Source organism: Sciurus vulgaris, assembly GCF_902686455.1.
Source record: "Sciurus vulgaris genome assembly, chromosome: 8".
Lineage (NCBI taxonomy): Eukaryota > Metazoa > Chordata > Mammalia > Rodentia > Sciuridae > Sciurus > Sciurus vulgaris.
The window spans coordinates 131,511,843-131,529,600 of record NC_136468.1 but is presented as its reverse complement, the minus strand read 5'-3'; the positions used below and the strand labels follow the sequence as shown (position 1 = coordinate 131,529,600).

General features: G+C 51.6%; 1 protein-coding gene across 3 annotated transcripts in view; it reads right to left on the bottom strand.

The window, feature by feature from the left end:
* Positions 1-17,758, bottom strand: part of MYO18B (myosin XVIIIB) — a 223,701-nt gene that overhangs the window by 90,321 nt on the left and 115,622 nt on the right. For 2 of the 3 annotated variants that reach the window (XM_079151214.1, XM_079151215.1), the window contains exons 28-33: positions 15,379-15,503; positions 12,470-12,624; positions 8,900-9,023; positions 8,058-8,258; positions 5,787-5,897; positions 4,238-4,342 (exon numbers count right to left, since the gene is read on the bottom strand). In XM_079151214.1, the coding sequence (XP_079007340.1) occupies positions 4,238-4,342; positions 5,787-5,897; positions 8,058-8,258; positions 8,900-9,023; positions 12,470-12,624; positions 15,379-15,503 (821 nt within the window). The remainder of the gene's footprint in view (positions 1-4,237; positions 4,343-5,786; positions 5,898-8,057; positions 8,259-8,899; positions 9,024-12,469; positions 12,625-15,378; positions 15,504-17,758) is intronic. The other variant, XM_079151216.1, reaches the window with a different exon arrangement.

The window sequence follows — 17,758 nt, the reverse complement described above, 5'->3', positions numbered from 1 at the left end:
ACTTGAAGCTTGATTCATAAATAATTTGCAGCTTAAATGAAGAAAACACAAGAGGCATGGAAACATCCATGCCGATGGCTGCCACGAACGCATCAGTCCAAGGTAAACATCTTAAATCAACTAAAACGTGTTTAAACATTTAAGATCTGGGTGACGCTAAAAAAATTTAATGGACTAAAAACAGTGAAATTCTGAGTTAAAAATGTCAACACTGGAACTGAAAACAGAACAAATGGAAAGAAGGAAAAAGTTAATGGAAAGAAGGAAAAAGAAAGAGGAGGACAGGGATTAATAAATAGAAAATAAGGAAATGACTGAAAAGCTGGTCTTTTGACAAGATTAATAGACAACCAGCTAGCAAGTCTGGTCAATACCACAAAACCTCACAGGTTGACACTATTATGATTTTAAAGGGAAATGACATGGTACAATCTAATTTTTGAAATCATAAGAAAGTGCTATGAAAACAATCTTCATGTCAAAAGTCAAGAGGAAAGAATAAAGTCATAAAAAATATTAGTTACCCAAATTCACTCAATAAGGAAGAAAAAAGTTCTGTATTTGTGTTCAGTTATGCTTAAAGAATTTAAAGCAGCGATCCCATATTTATTCTGGTCTCTGAAAGCAACTAGATCCACAGGGGTTTACAGGGAAATTATTTCAAATCTTCAAGAACGACATGTTCCCAATTTCATAAGAATTATTTTGAAAATTGTTATGAACTCATTTTATGAGGTTAGTTCAATGCTGGACAAAGATACTATCAGAAAAGAAAATTGCAAATCAATCTTACTTATGATCCTGGAAAAAATGTTAGCAGTCCAATAAAGCAGTGTATTGAAAGGCCTATGAGAAAGATTTATCTGGAAAACATGTCAGGAGATATTGTAATACCTAAATTATAATATGCTATGCTAATGGATGAGACAGGCCGTGGAATGAATCACTGTTGCATAAGTAGTGTGTGAGTATATTCAACAAACTAAATTTTAATTATTAGGAAATTAAAATGGAGGGCTGATTTAACCTGATTAAAGTTACTTATCAAGTGTACTTATCAAGTTACACTGCAAATAGGTCCATCAGAACTTGGGAAGCGTTCTGATTCAGGTCAGGAGGAAGGAAAGACACCAAGTACCTCCCCCATCCAGGCCTACACCACGGGCACATGCCAATGCAATACGGTAAGAAAAGGAAAAAAACACATAACATTTGCCTTGGAAATTGTTGACATCTTTCTGTTGCCCCAATTTATGGTCAAGAGGCAAAATTATTATTATTCTCAAACGGCGAGATTGTTACCATAGAAAATCCAAAAGAATCTACTGATGAAATATGTCAAATGAGTTTAGTTCAGTTTGTTGGAGTCAGGATCACTATAATGAATATAATCAATCCTTTTCCCATGTGCCACCAGAACTAAATCAAAGTTACAGTACAGAAGAAAATGCCGGTCATAGTGGCTAATGGAAACTACCACTTTCCTGGAAATAAATCTAACATAAAATTTAAGATGCATAAGCATAAAAATAACAAAATATTAATGAATGCCGTGAATAAATAGAGATGGTATGAGTACTACTACCATGGTTTAATAACAAAAATAATATCAATGTTCCCAACTAACTTATAAATCAATGGAAATCAATTGGGTTTGTTATGGAATGAAATGAAATTCTTTTTTTTTTTTTTCTTTGCATCACCGGGGAAGACACACAGGGCAGGCACATACTAGTCACGTGTGCGAAGGTGAGCTATTCTGGAAGATCTCCAAACCTGGCCATTAAGCCCTCATGGCGTGTGCTGAGGGTGTAGTTCTGTGGCAGATCACTGGCTTAGCGTGGGTGAGGTCCTGGACCGGGTCCCCAGCACACGACAAACCAGAAACAAACACATGTGGGGCAAGACTAGGAATAGACAAAGAAGCCGGTGAACTTGAGCGGGGAGCCACAAACACACCCACCCGCACTTCCCAAAAAAGATCAAAGATCATGCGCACCAGGAGAGCCAGACTCGTGCCTGGCACTGCGCACCCCGATGAAATCCAGGTGGCTCAGAGACGAATGATTTCCAAATCAAGGTTTTGGGACGTGTGAAAAATGTGGAATAAACATGGATTTCAGTGAAGGAAAGCCCTTAAGATGGACAAGCAGGAGCCAGGAGAAGCGATGGATCGCCACGCCTGCGGTGAAACACTTCCTGGGTGACGCACAGTGAGTGAGATGGCCCCGCGCTGCGGGAGGCAGGCGCCAGACACAATTCCAAAAGTGAATCCTCGCCTGGCACAAGGATCGCGAATGGTCAGCAGGAAAGGAAAGTCAAAACAGAAGACAAAGCCCGGGCCCAGGCGATTCATACCAGAAGAACCACCATGAATGTGTGCAGAACGGGCGACCGCACAAGTGACAAGGGACGTGCGGTGCCACTCCTGACGGGGCTGCGTGTCGGTGAGGACGCCGCTGGTGACAGGAAACCGCCAGAGCCACCTGAGGGGCCATTTGGGTGACCGTTATTAATTCCAAAGTTGTACATTCCGGCGATTCCTCTTCTCGTCACACAGCCTGGTAGGATCTCCGCGTGTGCCCAGCGGGACCTGGACACAGACATGCTCTGTCGTTCTAGGTCTCACGGTGAGGAGACCAACATGGCCCTCGGTAGGAGAAGAGGGCTGTAGTTTTGTTTTCTAACGAGGACGGGGTAGCAGTTGGATGAGTGAATGAGGGCCACGTGCTACCGCAGACTGGTCTCAAAGACATGGTGGAAGGGAGAAAGGGAAGTAGGGATCGCACTGCGGCACAGGGTAGTTTAAATACCCAGAGAGAGCTAGCCCGGGGAGCCAGGGAGGAAGGGAGCGTTAACAGGGGACACCAAGAGGCAGTCCCCCTCCCTCTCCCCCTCCCTCCCTTTCCTCTGCCCCTCCCTCTCCCCCTCCCTCTCTCTCTCTCTCTCTCTCCCCCTGCCTCTCTCTCCCTCTCCCCCTCCCTCTCTCCCTCTCCCTCTCTCTCCCTCTCCCAGGCCCCACACATGCTAGGCAAGCACTCTGCCACTGAGCCTGGGCCACACCGCAGGCCCCAAGCCTCTCTTTCCCAGATGAGCAACATCCTGTTCTCAAATGCACAGAACGGAGGGGAATGGAAAGTCCTGTGTGTCCTTCCGGAACCAGGTCCTGTTCTGCACTGTCGCACTGAACCCAAGGAAAGCAGCTCCAGGGGCTCCTTCCTCAGTGGCCCCCACTGCCCGGCTCACTGCTGTCCCCTTGGCCTCCAGCCCCCTCCAGTTGCTGCTCCAGAACCCACCATTCCATCAGTTCATTTTTTTAAAATGCAAAGTGAGCATTTGTTTTGTCCCAGGCCCTATTGCCCTGGGGGACCATCTGAGTAACTCACTCCTTCTGTCAACAAAGTCAGTGACTTTGGGGACGGTGATTGAACACTGCTCTTGAGCAGAGGGCGGCGCGTCAAGCACGGGTTTGAAAATACACTCGTGATGCTTTAAAAGCAATCGCGCAGCTCCGCACCGTGGAGGTCCCAGCGCAGGCAGGGAGAGAGATATTTGGGGTGCAGAGCAGTGAGTCCCCCCAGTCCTGGCGTCGGAAGCTCTGAGCCCCGCCAGCTACTTGAGGTGCAGCGGCGGTTCTTCATGGCGGTAGAGGTTGACTTTCATTCTCCAGGGACATTCAGCACCACCTGCAGACATTTCCAGTCCTCACAACTGAGGAGTGTGCCGCTGGCATCTCCTGGGTAGAGGCCAGGGAGGCCGCTCCACGTCCCACAAGGCACAGGTCACCTCCCCGCACCCCCTGCAGAAAAAGACCCCCCTCGATCCATCCACAACACTCAGAGCGGTGAACTAGCTCACTCACAGCCGTGGAGACAGAAAGCCCAGCTGGGGCTTAAAGCTACATTGGCCTGACTCTGGGTCTAGCTGCTGCTCCCAAAAGTCTCGGCTTCGCCAGGCTCGGTGGCGCACACCTGTGACCCCTGCTACTTGGGAGGCTGAGGCAGGAGGATCACAAGATGGAGGCCAGCCTCAGCAACTTAGCAAGATCCTGTCTCAAAATTAAACATAAAACAGAGAGCTGGTGTCGGTCCGGGGTGGAGCGCTGGCCTGGCATGTGCGAGGCCCTGGGCTCGACCTCTAGTACCACACATGCACACACACGTGTGCACACACGCACTCCGCCCCCCAGACGGAGCCTGAGGCAGGGGGCGTGGCCTGACCCTCTGCGATGCCTCACCTGGTCACAGAGGGTCCCGATCAGGCCTTCCAGGTCCTGCTTCTCGTGGAGGACCATCTGCTTCTCCTCGTGTTCCTGCTCCAGCTGCATCTCCAGCTGGCGGAGCTGCGGGCGCACAGGGCAGAAGCGGGGAGGTGAGTGAGCCCCATGCGGGCACAGCCCACCAGGCGAGGACCTCGGGAGGAGGGGAAGCAGAGGGGCCCAGCTGTCAGGGCGACCGGGAGATGAGCCACTTGGGGGCCGGGCAACCAGGGGGAGCCCCTGCTACTGACTGCAAAGCTCCCCAACAGAATGGCCGTCTCCACCCCGATGGCCGCGGCCACTGCCTGAATGCATGTGGTTCTTAGTACGTGGACTTTTTAAGCCCCTGTATGCGACAGGTGACGTTTCATTTCCACAAAGTGATCTGGCCTTGAAGCCTCTGGGTCTGTGGCGTTATGTCCACCCAAGACATCTGACTGACAGCAGATCATTTGATTGACAGTCACCCTGACACCCCACTAGAAGGAACTTGTGTCCCCCACGGGCTCCCTTGTGTGGGCCCGTTTCACGGACGGGCAAACTGAGTCCCAGGGAACAGCCACAGTGCAGATGCTGAAGTCGGAGTTAATGTCCTGCCCCCTGGTCCCCGATCCCAGGTCCTCTGCCACCCCGGCAGCCGCGGCGTCCCCGCAGGTTGCTGGCGATTGATTTCTTGCCCTGGTGAGTGAGAGTCTGCAGAGAGCTGTGGCCAGACTGTGAAGCCAAGGTCAGTGTCTGTCCCCTTTCTCTGACCTCACGCCCTCCCTCTCTAAACCTGTCCCTGGAAAAGCAGGGCAGGGTTGGGATGGCAGCCCAGCTCATCGGAGCCCGGGCTCGGGGCGCGTAACGGACTTGGGGGCACAAACCGGAAATCTGTGCATCCTTCACCTGAGGGAACATGAGCAAGGACCCGGGTGTCCGTCTCCTGACCCGGGGAGGAAGGGACGTCTGACTGACGGCCGTTCTGCAGGGAGCAGAAGGAAACTTCCCACCGGGAGCCAGAGGGAGAAGCACCTCCACCCAGGCTGCTCTCGGAGGGCTGGGAAGCTAAAGCGCATCTGGCAATGATGAAACCCCGACGCCACGCGACACAGTTCTCCAAGGGAGTTCCGCGGACTGCCTGCCCGTGGTGGTCACAGGATGGCGCGGGTGGGGCGGGAGCCAGTTCAGGGAGCCCCACCCAAAGCTCGCCAGCGACCCCCCTTTGGGGATTTGTCTTGAGGATCTCATGCCACCACTGTGACTCCCAGAAAGTGACAAGGTATGATGGGCTCTTGGTAGAGATTCGGGGGTGATGCTGCTGGAAAGTCTCAGAGACTTCTGGAAAGTTCCAGAGGCTTCTGGAAGTTCCAGGTTCGCATGGAAGGCAGGTACTTCCAGTCCTGTACCCTTGAAATGACCTAGGGATCCAAGGTCTCAGGTGGCTGCAGAAAGAGCCTGTCCCCAGGCCCCAGGCCCCAGCCTCGCCCTCCACTGCAGGGACCGGGGCAGCCTGGGGACCTGCCACCCCCGGACACAGCTTGCATACCCGTTTCTGGCAGGACTGACGGACGTCCTCCAGCTCCTCCTCCTGGTCCTCATGGTCCTTCTGATGCATCTGCTTCATCCTCTCGATTTCTAGCTCAAAACGCTGGCGGAGCTGGGGACAGCAAGCAAGGACAGGACGTGAGGGTGGCCCAGTGCCACTCCCCCGGCCCTCCCTGCCATCCTGGGAGCCCCGTTAGGTTTTTCATCCTCAGTGCACACGCGAGAGTCGAGTCATCTCCCTCGGCACCCTGGAAGGTCGGAGACGGCAGAGAAACAGCCGAAGCTGGAACCCTGCGGAGGCTCCACCTGAGGTCAGACCCGGCCTCAGAATCCTTCTTAACCCTCTTAAGATGACATCTGCAATACCATTTATGTCAAGCTTATATGAGTTAACATAAATTCCCTGGGATAAAAAGTGCTATCTGTAATCAATAAATATCTACCGGAGATCTCCAAGGACACAAGGCAGCCGTGTGAGGCAAGGGTGAAGCTAAAGAGGATGAGCGTCCAGCCAGCCTCTCCTCCTAGCCTCCCCTCGGGTGGTAGGGCGGGAAGCTAGGAAGGGGCGTTAACTTCCACTTTCCTGAGTCATGGTGGAACCTTCCTGCTTCTGAGAGCTGAATGGAGCCCTGGCAGTATCTCAAAGAGCGAGTGTGATTTCCCAAAGCGCTTGTCTTATTCCTGGCTCTGCAAAGCTCCTGCTCATTTATAGGAGACCAGGTTGCTACATAATGCTGCACCATCCTCCAGGTCCCTTAAATACCTCCCCAGACATTCCACATTCTACAGGGACATTCACAGGTTCAGAGCCGGGTTGGAGACAGTTGGGGGACTGGCAAAGGTCCATATTTCACTGCACAGGGGGAGAGACTCGGGTCTCGGGAATACAGGTGCTTGGAGATGCCACTTTAGGACTTGTTAAATGTCACATGACTTTCCGGCCACCGGGCCTTTGCACAGGCTCTTCACCCTGCCTGGAACTCTTATTTCACCAATTCGGCTTTCAGTTTCTGTAAATGTCACTTCCTCCAGCTCGTCTTCCCTGACCTCTTCCCTAACCCTTGTGTCAAGACTAGATCTGGAAGTTCAACATTCCCGTGACACCCTGCAGGACCGTAAACTTTGGAAAAGCAGAGATCCCGTCTGTCTCTGCATCCTCAGCATCTCCATGGTGCCTGACAAAGAAGAACCCAATGCCTCCGGCTGACTGAATACGAGCTGTCTTCTTCACTCTCCTCAATGAGCATCCACGACTCTCCAGACCCAACTCAGAAGGCTCTGTGGGGTGCAGCGAGAGCGAGCGAGAAGCAAGGGCAGGCGCCACGGCTTCTACAGAGCTGCCCAGAGTCCAGCCGCTTTACACATTCCTGTCGCCCAGTCACCTCTTCTTGCATAAGAGGCTCCCAGCCTTTTAAAACAAAATCCTACAGGATGAAATCCTTCAGTGCTGAGCATCAGAAGTCACTCTGGAAAATCTGGGAGGTTTTTTTTTTTTTTTTTTCCTATTTGTTTCTGGTTTTGTTTCTGGTTTCTGCCTTGGGAATAAGAAAAAAGCGCAGACCTCACGTTTCCTTTTTCCCTCTGGCCACCAGGAATTTTAGAGCTAAAACGGTTATGTGTGTAAGAACATATGTTTCGCCTATCGCGTGCTGGATCACTGTCCCCACCCTCTCTCCCGCGTCTATTTCCGTCTGTACTTTGCTGGTCCAGACTGTCTCGTTTTGAATCTTATTGTTATTATGCATATGTCTCAGAAGCGGCCTCATATGCTTGGTGGAATGAGGGAGACGTAGGCACAAGCCTGCAGACAAATAAAACGCATTCATCTGCTTCGTCCAGGGTGCTGCTACTAGACTACGGGACAGTCCTGACCGGTTCCTGATTCTTCTGGGCTAGTTTCTATTTTTCCAAGATGGGCATGCCAATCTTCCCGGAGGCTGTGCCCCCAGTGGGTCTCCGAGGCTCTCTGGGGTCAGATGACTCCACTTGCAAATCCCACCCCTGCCACGCTCTCCGCATCTCCAGGCCTCAACTCCCACCTCTGTGGAATGGGGACAGAACTCACATCTCCCACACGAGGTTCTCGAGGACCTTGACCTTGCAGCATGGCGGGAGAGGTCTAGATCACGAAAAGCTCTGAACTTCAGGCTTATGAGTTAAGAGGTTTTCTGGGGTAATAGGGAGCCATGGGAGAATAAGGAGCAGCAGAGGAGGCGCCGTACAACAGCACTGTACATGGGACAGGGGTTGCCCCTGGACACGGCTCGCCTACCTGCTCCAGCTGCTTGATGGTATTTTCCTGCTGGTTCTGGATTTTCTCTTGCTCAAGCTTGCTGGATTCCAGCTTCCAGAGCCGCTCCTTCAGGCCGGCGACGCCGTCTTTCCCCGCAGAGGCTGACTCCAGCAGCTCCCGCTTCTGGTGCTGCAGCATCTCCACCTCCTGCTTCAGCTTCATAGTTTCCTGCTCCTTTTGCTGGGAGACAAAGTGGGCAGGGCCCTGAGTCACGTGAGCTGGGCCCTCCGCCCCCAGGGCCTCCCTCTGTGGCCTGCTGGCTGCGGTGCTCCACTGGTCCTGCCTCGTCCCTCAGAGTCCCTGTGGGACGCCAGCAAGGGCCACTCTTTGGGACAGCTCAGACGGGCACTGAGAGAAGGAGGGAGTCAGACGGGGGTTAGGAAAAGCCACTGTCCCTACAGTTAGAGCACATGAAGCAAGCGTCTGCCCCATATGTAAGGGAAGCGCGGTCCAGAACTACAATGTCACTGTGCCTGGCTGGGGTTGTGATGAGCCATCGGATCAAGGGGCTGCCGGGTCCAGAAAAGAGTCTGCACAGGACAGGGTACTGTTGCTGGACAGGGTGCTAGCTAACTTTCTGCTGGGCCTGCTGTACCTTCCAGGTAGCCCTCTTGGACTCTGTGCAAGACCATGACCTCGAACTGGGGAGGCCCGACTGTCAATGGGCCAACCACTGTCTGTTCTATGAAGACCGCTGGGAGCCTGACTCCAGCCGCCCGGCACCTGCGCAGGGCTCTCTCCCATCTGCAGCAGGTGCCTGCTGGGGATTCAGGAGATAAAACCGCCAGGAGCCCCGCCAGCTCCATGTCACCAGCACCTACCTTGACCTGCTGCTGCAGCTGCCCCAGCTCCCACCGCACGCCGCTGTTTTCCTGCGACACTTTTTCACGTAGGCTCCTCTCAAACACCGACTCCCCCAGGGCCTGGGCCAGCTGCATGTCAAACCTGCCCAAGGCAGAACACGCCATGGCACCGGGCAGGAAAACTGAGGCGGGGGTGGGCGGGGCTGGAGGGGAGGAGGCGGAGCCAGGGAGGGTTGGGAGGGGCTGAGGGGAGGAGGCGGAGCCAGGGAGGGTTGGCTCCAGGGAGGGTTGGCTCCAGGGAGGGTTGGCTCCCCGCTCCTGGGGAAGATCTTGGACATGGCCAGGAGCTGGAATGCCACAGAGGAATTTTTTAGCACCTACAAAGTATTCAACACTGAATACTTATTAAAAACCTGATGAAAGTACATAAAATAAAATTAGAATAGACTAGAACAGATGTAGAATAAAAATTAATATATACAGTATATGAAGCTATATAAAATATATAGGTATACATGGAGAGGGAGGAGATCATAGCTGATCGGCCAAAGTACATCAAGACCCATTAACTCTATGGGTTTGGCACCTAAAATTCACTGACCCAAGAACAAACATCTGTACATGTGCACATATCTATGGATACACACTTGGATCCAATATCTCCAGGCCAACAGAGGATATGCTACACTTTATACTTCATGCCCTATCATCTGGCTGAGCACTCTTAGCCAAACTAAAGTATGCTGATTTTCGATGACGTGCTGAACATCTTGTCTTCACCCCCTGGCAGAAGACAAAAGGCAAGACAGTGCTCCCAAGAGTCCCTGGGGCTCTCCCTAGGGACTCCTGGACTTTCCCCTCAAGGTCTCAGCCTTTGGCCCCTGTCACAGACCAGGACAATAGGACTCAGTAAATTGGACTTTGAGTCACAAACAGAAAGTCCTAATGCTCCAGAGGACTTGATGTGGCTCCTGGGACTTGGATCTTAGTGACCTGTCCCAAGACACCAGCTGGTCCTTCAAAGTCTCAGACTTCTGAAAAAGCCAATCACATCACATAAGGGAGCCCTCCTGGTGGACCAGCCCAGGAGCTTTCTGATTGGCTGTTGGTGACATCATTCCAGAAGTGCTATCTGCTGCCCCTGAATGGAAACATGGTGACCACAGGATAGTGAGGCCGAGTGAGTGTCTTGTGCCAGGCCCTGCACTGGGGCTCCCGGAGTCCTCGTGACAATACAGGAAGATGTATGTTAGGATACCCATTCCCAGAGGAGGAGCCTGAGGTTCAGAGAGTGGTTTGGTTCCGAATCCCAAAGCAGTGGAAGTGAGCTTGAACCCGGATTCCCAAGAGTCTTACTAACCCCCAGCTACCTGTCCATGCCCTCGGACAGGTGAAGGGAGCCAGTGACTGATGTTCCAGAGGAATCTACCAGTGAACAGGCCACTTGATGCCAACAAGTCTCCTCCAGACTCCAGCTTCTAGAACACACTGACAATACCCACCCCAAAGCCTGACAGACTGGCACACCCCGTTTGCCCTGCTAGGGGCGGGCCTGAGGTCCAGGCTGTGGCAGTCAACGAGACTAGCAACAGGCTTTTGGGAGAGTCCCATCAGCCTTGGGCTGAACTTTGTGACCCATGGGGTAGCCACGGCAACTGGAACCCAGCTCCTTGTGGGACCATTCCGGGTCCCTCTGAACTTAGAAGGCAGGGTAGGGCTGAGAAACCAGAAGCGCGCGCGCGGGCGCCACAGCGTCCTGGGCCAGAGAGCTAAGCTGGCAGTGCGTCTACACGGTGCGGGAGCATGAATAGCCCCAAGCTCTGCTCCCTACTGTCCTTCCGCCTGGATGCTACCCTCAGCCGGAGACCTGCCGCTCCATCTGGAAAGGCAAGCCCTACTGGCGGGAGCAGAATGGGGGGCACCTAGGGACAGGTGTCTTTGGAGAGGAGGAAACCCAGGTGTGGAGAATCGGAGGGCAGCTGGGGGTGCATCATGGGAAGCTTGTAAGTCCCTGGGATGAGGGCTCTGTCCAAGGGGAAGCAGGAAAGTCCCAGAGAGATGGAATATTTCTGGCTGTATCAATTCCAGAGGCCAGCCCTGCCTCCCCACCCATCAGAGAGCTGAGGCCCTCAGAACAAGAGCAAGAGGCCAGAGTTGAGCATCGTACCTGGGAGGAAGCTGGGGACAATGGAGGCACCCTCTCATTTTATGGCTGGGGTCACTCAGGATGTTCTTCAGTGCCCTGTTAAGTCTAAGGCTTCCTCTGAATGTGGTTAGCCCCTCTCTGGCCCAGAGATGTGTCATTTGGCAAGGTCACCCAGCGAGTGGCCAGGGTGAACTTGAGCCATTTTCTCCGGTGCAAGGGTAAGACAGCCAGCACACGGAGGGGTAATTGGGAAAGGGAGCAGAGTGAGATGAGAATAAACTTCTCTTACTTGGGGGAACATACTAAGCTCATTATTTTTTCCAGATGCAGAAGCCAGACCTGGAAAGCTCAAGGATACAGGGGGAAAAAAAAAAAAATTAATGCAGATGGAATTTGAAATCCATGACACTGTCGTGGAAATATAATTCTGCCTGCTACCTCTTGGAAAAGAGGCACCCCCAGCCAAACCACATCTTGGTCCACATAGGACCGTTTTTAGGTACTTTATCCGGAATATTCCAAAAGAGAGGCTGCATTACACCTATTTGACCTCTGAAAGTCTCTACTGGAGATTCTCAGGCTCCCAACAGGGCGCCCTGCACCCTTTTAACCTCGCCAGGAGAGCTGAAGGACTTAGATCCAGCCCAGCAGTGCAGGGGCGGAGCCTCCAGGTGCTGAGGATTTGCAGGAGGAAGCGCAGGAATGTGGGCGTGGTCACCGACCCGGCTCCTCCTACCCGGCTGGGACCCACATCTTGGGACCCACATCTTGGCACCCCAGCAGTCTGGCACGTCTGGAAGACCATACACACTTAGTTCATGGGAAAGCCCTTATGGGAAGCAGTGTGTACATTCAGTTCAAAAGTTGAAATTTTGTGGATCCCCAAGTTCCGGACCCTGCCAGAATCGCTCCCAGGGTCTGAGAGTCCAAGCCCTAAATGAGAAGAAGGGCAGGAACTATTTTTTTGTTTTGTTTTTCTGTATTGTTTTGTCAACACTGAGGATAGAAACCCAAATTCAGTCCATTGGGAGAGAGCGACCAGGTCCTGGAGTCCTCACCACAAGGGGGCGCCTCACCCCCAACCTACAGGTAAGGAGCCCCAGGCAGAGAAGGTCAGGGTCACAGGGGTAGCAGGTGGGCTCCTGACCGCCACAGACCTTTCATTGACAAATGAAGAGGCTGAGGCTCAGAGCAGCCAAGAAAATTCCCCGAGGCCATATGGCTGGGTGATAATGGGGAATCTTTTTTTTTGGCTGGAGTTTTGGTAGAACCCACAGGAATAACGTATGAAGAGGAGGGGAAGGAAAAGTGGGGCAGAACCCGGGATTTAAGTCCCGTGGATCAGAACTGCCCTTCAGAAGAGAACCCAGAGACCCCAGAGGACCTCAGCACCAAGGCAGCCCATCCTGGCGGCCCAGGCGGCAGCGTGGGACACAACTCACTTCTTCTGCTTCTTCTCCAGCTCGTGGTTTCGGCTTTGCTGGTTCTCCAGCAGGACGCGAGTGTCCTCCAGGTCCCAGGTCAGGTGGTGGCACTTCCTCTTCAGCTGGTGAGCTGTCCGCTTGGCTGCCTCGTAGGCGCTCTGCAGTTCCCCGAGCTGTGGGAGGAACGGAAGAACCGCCTGCGCTGCGGGCGCTGACCTGCGACCTTCCTGTCCGGGGAGCCACCACTTCTGAGCAACCGTAATGTTTGGAAAACATTTCAGCATCGCTCTCTATCTCCAGACTCTATCTCCTCCACTTTCTGGGCCACCTTCAGGAAGCTTCTCCTCTGGACCTCAGTTTGCTTAGAGGTAAAATGGGACTAATTCCATCAGTCTTTTAGGGTCGTTTGCACGTTTCCTCAATACACCTGCTGCCAGAGCACCGGCAGAATCTCTACCCTGCCTCCACCTGGTGCCCCTTGAGTACCAGGGAATCCCTAACCCCATTGCCTGGCCTCACTGGGGACGTTTGCAAGGATCAGCCACCGAGCTGCCAAAACGACTTGTCCCAGAAACCCAAAAGGCGGGTCGGAAAGGTGACAGCAGTCGATGGCACTCGGGATGGGCTGCCTCACGCAGTGTGTGCCTGACTTTTGAAGCCGCCTGCATCTTCCTCCAGGAAGCACCCTCCCTAATGTCCTAGTTTAGATCCGGGCGAGACTGCAACTCAGCACACTGGCTTTGAAGAAATGGCCTCATTAAAGAATTGCTTTAAATAAGCAAAACTCTGAGTTAATGAAGCCTGTAATTCTAAATTCAGTATTTGAAGGCAAATGGGATGTTTTCTTATACTCGGCGGCTCAGGAAAGGTTGTGGCTTTATTACTTTTTAATGTGACATGAATATTCCCCTCTTCCTTAGGGAAACTGACCCGGCTAGATAATTTGTCATTAAAGAGCCAGACGGCTTCCCCGAACTTGGCCCTCTGCGTGGCCATAGTTCAGCACAGCTCTTGAGAATCACAGTGATGCTTCCATCTTGGAAATGACCCTTAAGGCCATGGCTACCTCCAGGCAGGAGACCGAGCCTCACTTCCGTAGTTCATGGGATCCCGCGTGACCTCGCTCACCCACCTCTGCTGGGTGATGGGTGGTACTTTCCCTCACATTGGGGATATAACAGGAAGACAGGCTCCTGTTCGACTCTCCCCACCCACCCCCGAACTCTTCCATCCAATGGTAGAGACTGAGAAATAAATGGATAATTACAATTCGGCACAATGAGGCTTAGGTTTGGGGAAATAATTCAGGGGCTCCCCGTCTACATCGCGGAAGACTTTCTGAGAGTGGCATTTAAGTTGAGAACTTTAAGAACAGGTGGCGAGAGGCAGGCCAGGGTCTGCTCGTGCAGACGAGAGCCAGTTCTGCCAGTTCTGTGTCTCCCAAATTCCATGTCCAGTGACATCACAATGGCCATTTTAAAGTGGCGATGGTAGAAGTGTTTACACCACGGGAATTGGCAAAGACTACAAGTCGGGGCAGCTTGAGCCCTCGAACTGCACGCCATTGGTTAAGAGGGCAGATGTGTTAGAATGAGGACCAGGGATAACCACAGAAGCCAGCAGACTGGCATGGGGGTCAGGCTCTCCCTGGGTTCACCCTGAAAGGCTAGAAGAGACTATATTATAGAGAAGCAAGACTACATTATACCTGTAATATCTATTTTGTTTTCAAGAAAGGGAAACTTCAGGATATCAGGAATACAGAAAAGAGAAAGTCAGAACAATAATGGATTACAGTGCTATAAAGGCAGCCAAGAACATCCTCCAAGGACAGGGAGTTCTGTTGGAATGTCCAGAGACAGGAGGGGAGGCCCTGGACCCGTGGAAGGGGGACAGCCAGCAAGCAGACCCTGGCACAGTCAGGATCTGCTAAGAGCTGGGCCTCAGGGGAAGGAAGGAGAAAAGTTCTACTCCCTGGCCTGGCAGGTGGTAAGAAAGCTTGCTTCTACTCTGGTTCTAGTTGGGGAAGAAAGTATTTCCATAAGAAATCAAAACTGTAGATCTAGGCCTCATGTGGGTTCAGAGATCAACACTTTTTCATATCTCACAAAAAGCTGAGGCCGACAATAGGGTGTCATCTCGGAGACTGTCACAGAACACTCCCACACCCCGCTACCAAAGGGATCCGGGAAAATCAATAAAATGTTTAAGAAAAAAAAAATCTGCTGAAGATCAACTGGCAATAAAAACAGCTAAATACACACAGGCATCGCCATGAGAAAGATTAAAAGACAAAATTCCACAAAGCAGAAGACCTGGGACTACGGGGGAGGGAGCTGAGGGAACTGCTGGAGATGAGCTCGCAATCAAAATTTACAAAACGGGGGGAAAAGGAAACTCTGCCTAGAGAGGCATAGCATGTGACGCTGAAGCCATCAGAAAGGGGCTCCTGAAGGTCTCTGGGCTGCAGCGCAGCAGGGGGTGGAGGAAGGAAATGAGTTGGTAGGTTGTTGCCTGGTCTAGATGAGACTTGGAGGAAACATCAGAATACAGGCAACGGGAACGGTTAACGTGATTGCTTTAGAAGTATATCGCAGCGATCTTATAGAAGACAACCTAAGGCCCCAAATGTAATGTGATTTTCATAAGGACCAAGCAGAAGTGGAAAAGGAACTGGGATAATCCTGAGCTAATAACGTGTGTGGCTCTGAACACCACTGAGTGGTCCGTACTTGGACTGAAGACCCACAGGTAGAGAAAATAGTTTCCATTTCTCACGGTGACCAGAATTTTTAACAGCAGCAGAGGTGGAAAGTCAAGAAATGGCTGGTGGTCCCTTTCTCCTCTCTTTCTCCCTACCCCACACATGGATCACTCGCCCGCCCACTCCCTGACACTGTAGCCGGGACTATGCACTCCCCTCTTACCTTCTGCTCCAGCTCTTTCCTGGATGTCAGCTCTGAGTCCAGCCTCTCTTCACACTGCTGGAGACGCTTTCTGAGAAACTCATTCTCCATCTGAGCACAATCAAAGCGCATCTGCCACTCATCTGCTGTTCAACAGAGTCAAGGAGGCCGGAATAGGAGGCTCAGTGAGGATGAGGCCAGGTTGGCCTCTCTTCCACTTTCTTGGCTCTTTGGATGCAATTTCATAGTATTCATGGAACCCCTGGACCTCAGCCTTGGACTTCAGGTTAGGAAGCTATGCCTATTATCCAAGTTTATAAGATAGGCTATTCTCACCATCTCCAGCTGTCTCACATTCTTGACAGCCCCTTGTTCTAAGATCCATTATCTTATACTGTCCAATGGTCTTTATAAGTAGACTCATATTTTTTTCCAAAGAAATTCCATAATCCTGTAGGTCAGAGAAGCTCCTTAGCATACATAATGAATGTATGGGTGGGTGGATGGATGGATGGATGGATGGATGGGTGGATAGATGGATGGATGGATGGATGGATGGATGGATGGATGGATGGATGGATGGATGTTGGGATCATGGTCTTGGAAACCTACTAAAGATTTCCATAGCACTACGTTCAAAGGAGGATGATATTAAGGAATTAAAACTGATTCAAATTTCCACCAGGATACATGATATCATGGCGGAAAAGGAATCCTGTCACCTACCAGGAAAAATCCTTAGGGTCACAAGCAACATGGCGGCAGGAGGAGTTTCTGCAGCCATCCAGGGGGCTCCCTCTGCAAGGTGCTCAGAGGGCGTGAAGCAGGCGGGGGACATGGCGGGTGAGGAGACGGTTCTCCATCCTTCGAGAACCATCTCCGCTGCCAGCTCCCCTGCCCAGGGTGCTGCTGTCAGTCAGGGTGTGTCATTCAGCCCTTTGTCATTAAGTCACTCTTCCCCTGGATTTATCTGATTTATATTTATATTGCAAATTTCTTGAAAGGAAGTCCCAACCGAAATTCTCCTATAATCCCCGGTGTCCGGCTCAGTGCTGGGCTCATGTCATTAAAGATTCTCTTTTAATATTTAACCACGCATAAAGAAAAAGTATATTTTTGATAATTAATACTCCAGCTTGATCCACCGCAGGGCGTGGGGCCACTGCGGTGATCTGATTAAAGTGTTTTATTGTTTCTTTCAACTTTCCCCTATCTTAGAAATTTTCCTTAATGAGTATGTATTACTTTCATAATGAAAAACAAAATATTTGTGGGTAGACATCTCCAAATGAGCATCGGAGCTGAGAGCCTATTTCGTACGGTGACTGATGGGCTCCCCAGCTCGGCGACTCCCTGGTCTCTCTTTCCAGAGGAAACCAGCCCAGGGAGCCTCATTCAGGCACGCATCTCGGTCAGATGCAGCTGCTGTGAGTCTCCCGGGGAACCCCTCTCTGCTGACCTTCCTGGGCAGTGTCTGTCCTGGGGGCGTCCAGGATGCCTGTGGGCGGGGGTGTCTCCTCTGTGCGGACTCCTGACCTCTGCTCTTCTGAGGGTCCCTGACATTTCAAGGGCATACATTCTCTGGGGACACCAAAAGCATGATGCTGGCGTTTTAAAGGCGCTGATACATTGGCTCTGCCCCTCCCTCGATTCCACGAGGCTGGGGAGAGTTAAGAGGGAGGGCTGCAAGTTGACAAGGGTGTCACCATGCCAGCCACACGGGAGATGTCCCCAGGCAATTGTGTAAAAAGATCCTGCCCAGAAAATTCCCGCACGAGGAAGCACATCCATCCCTGGAGCCGGGAGGAGCCCCTCACCTCCTCAGATGATGCGGCTTTATTGTCTCCGAAATGGGGACCGTGTTGCTCCTATTCCACTGGTTGGCGTGAAGTCAGACAGTAACCCCAAGGTTTCTCATAGTAATGTTGATACAGCAGCAAACAGCTGCCCAGCATCCATGCCACACAGGTGGGGCCATGCACGATTTCTACTAATAACTATCCCCATTTGAAGATGGGGAAACCGAGGCACAGCAATTTTTTTTTAAAACCGAAAGCCGTACAGCCACTAAGATGGGATCAAGATTGAAATTCAGAAATGCAACTGCAGAGGTTTAACCTTGTTTCAAAATCCATATTTAAAGTAGTTCCAGGAATATGAGCCACCATTTTTCTCATTCTTTGCATGACTAAGTACCTGTCACGTGGATATTTATTATTTTGGTTGAGCACATAATAAATGCTCAATAACATAGCAATTTTAATGGAAGCTCTTCTTAACCAGCTTTCTTGCAAGACAGATCATCATTATCCCCTGCCCAGGAGGATGGGCAGAATCTGTTAGTTAAATAAGCCTCTTTTCTTGGTAAAGAATCCTACCTCAGGTATTTCATTATAGTAAC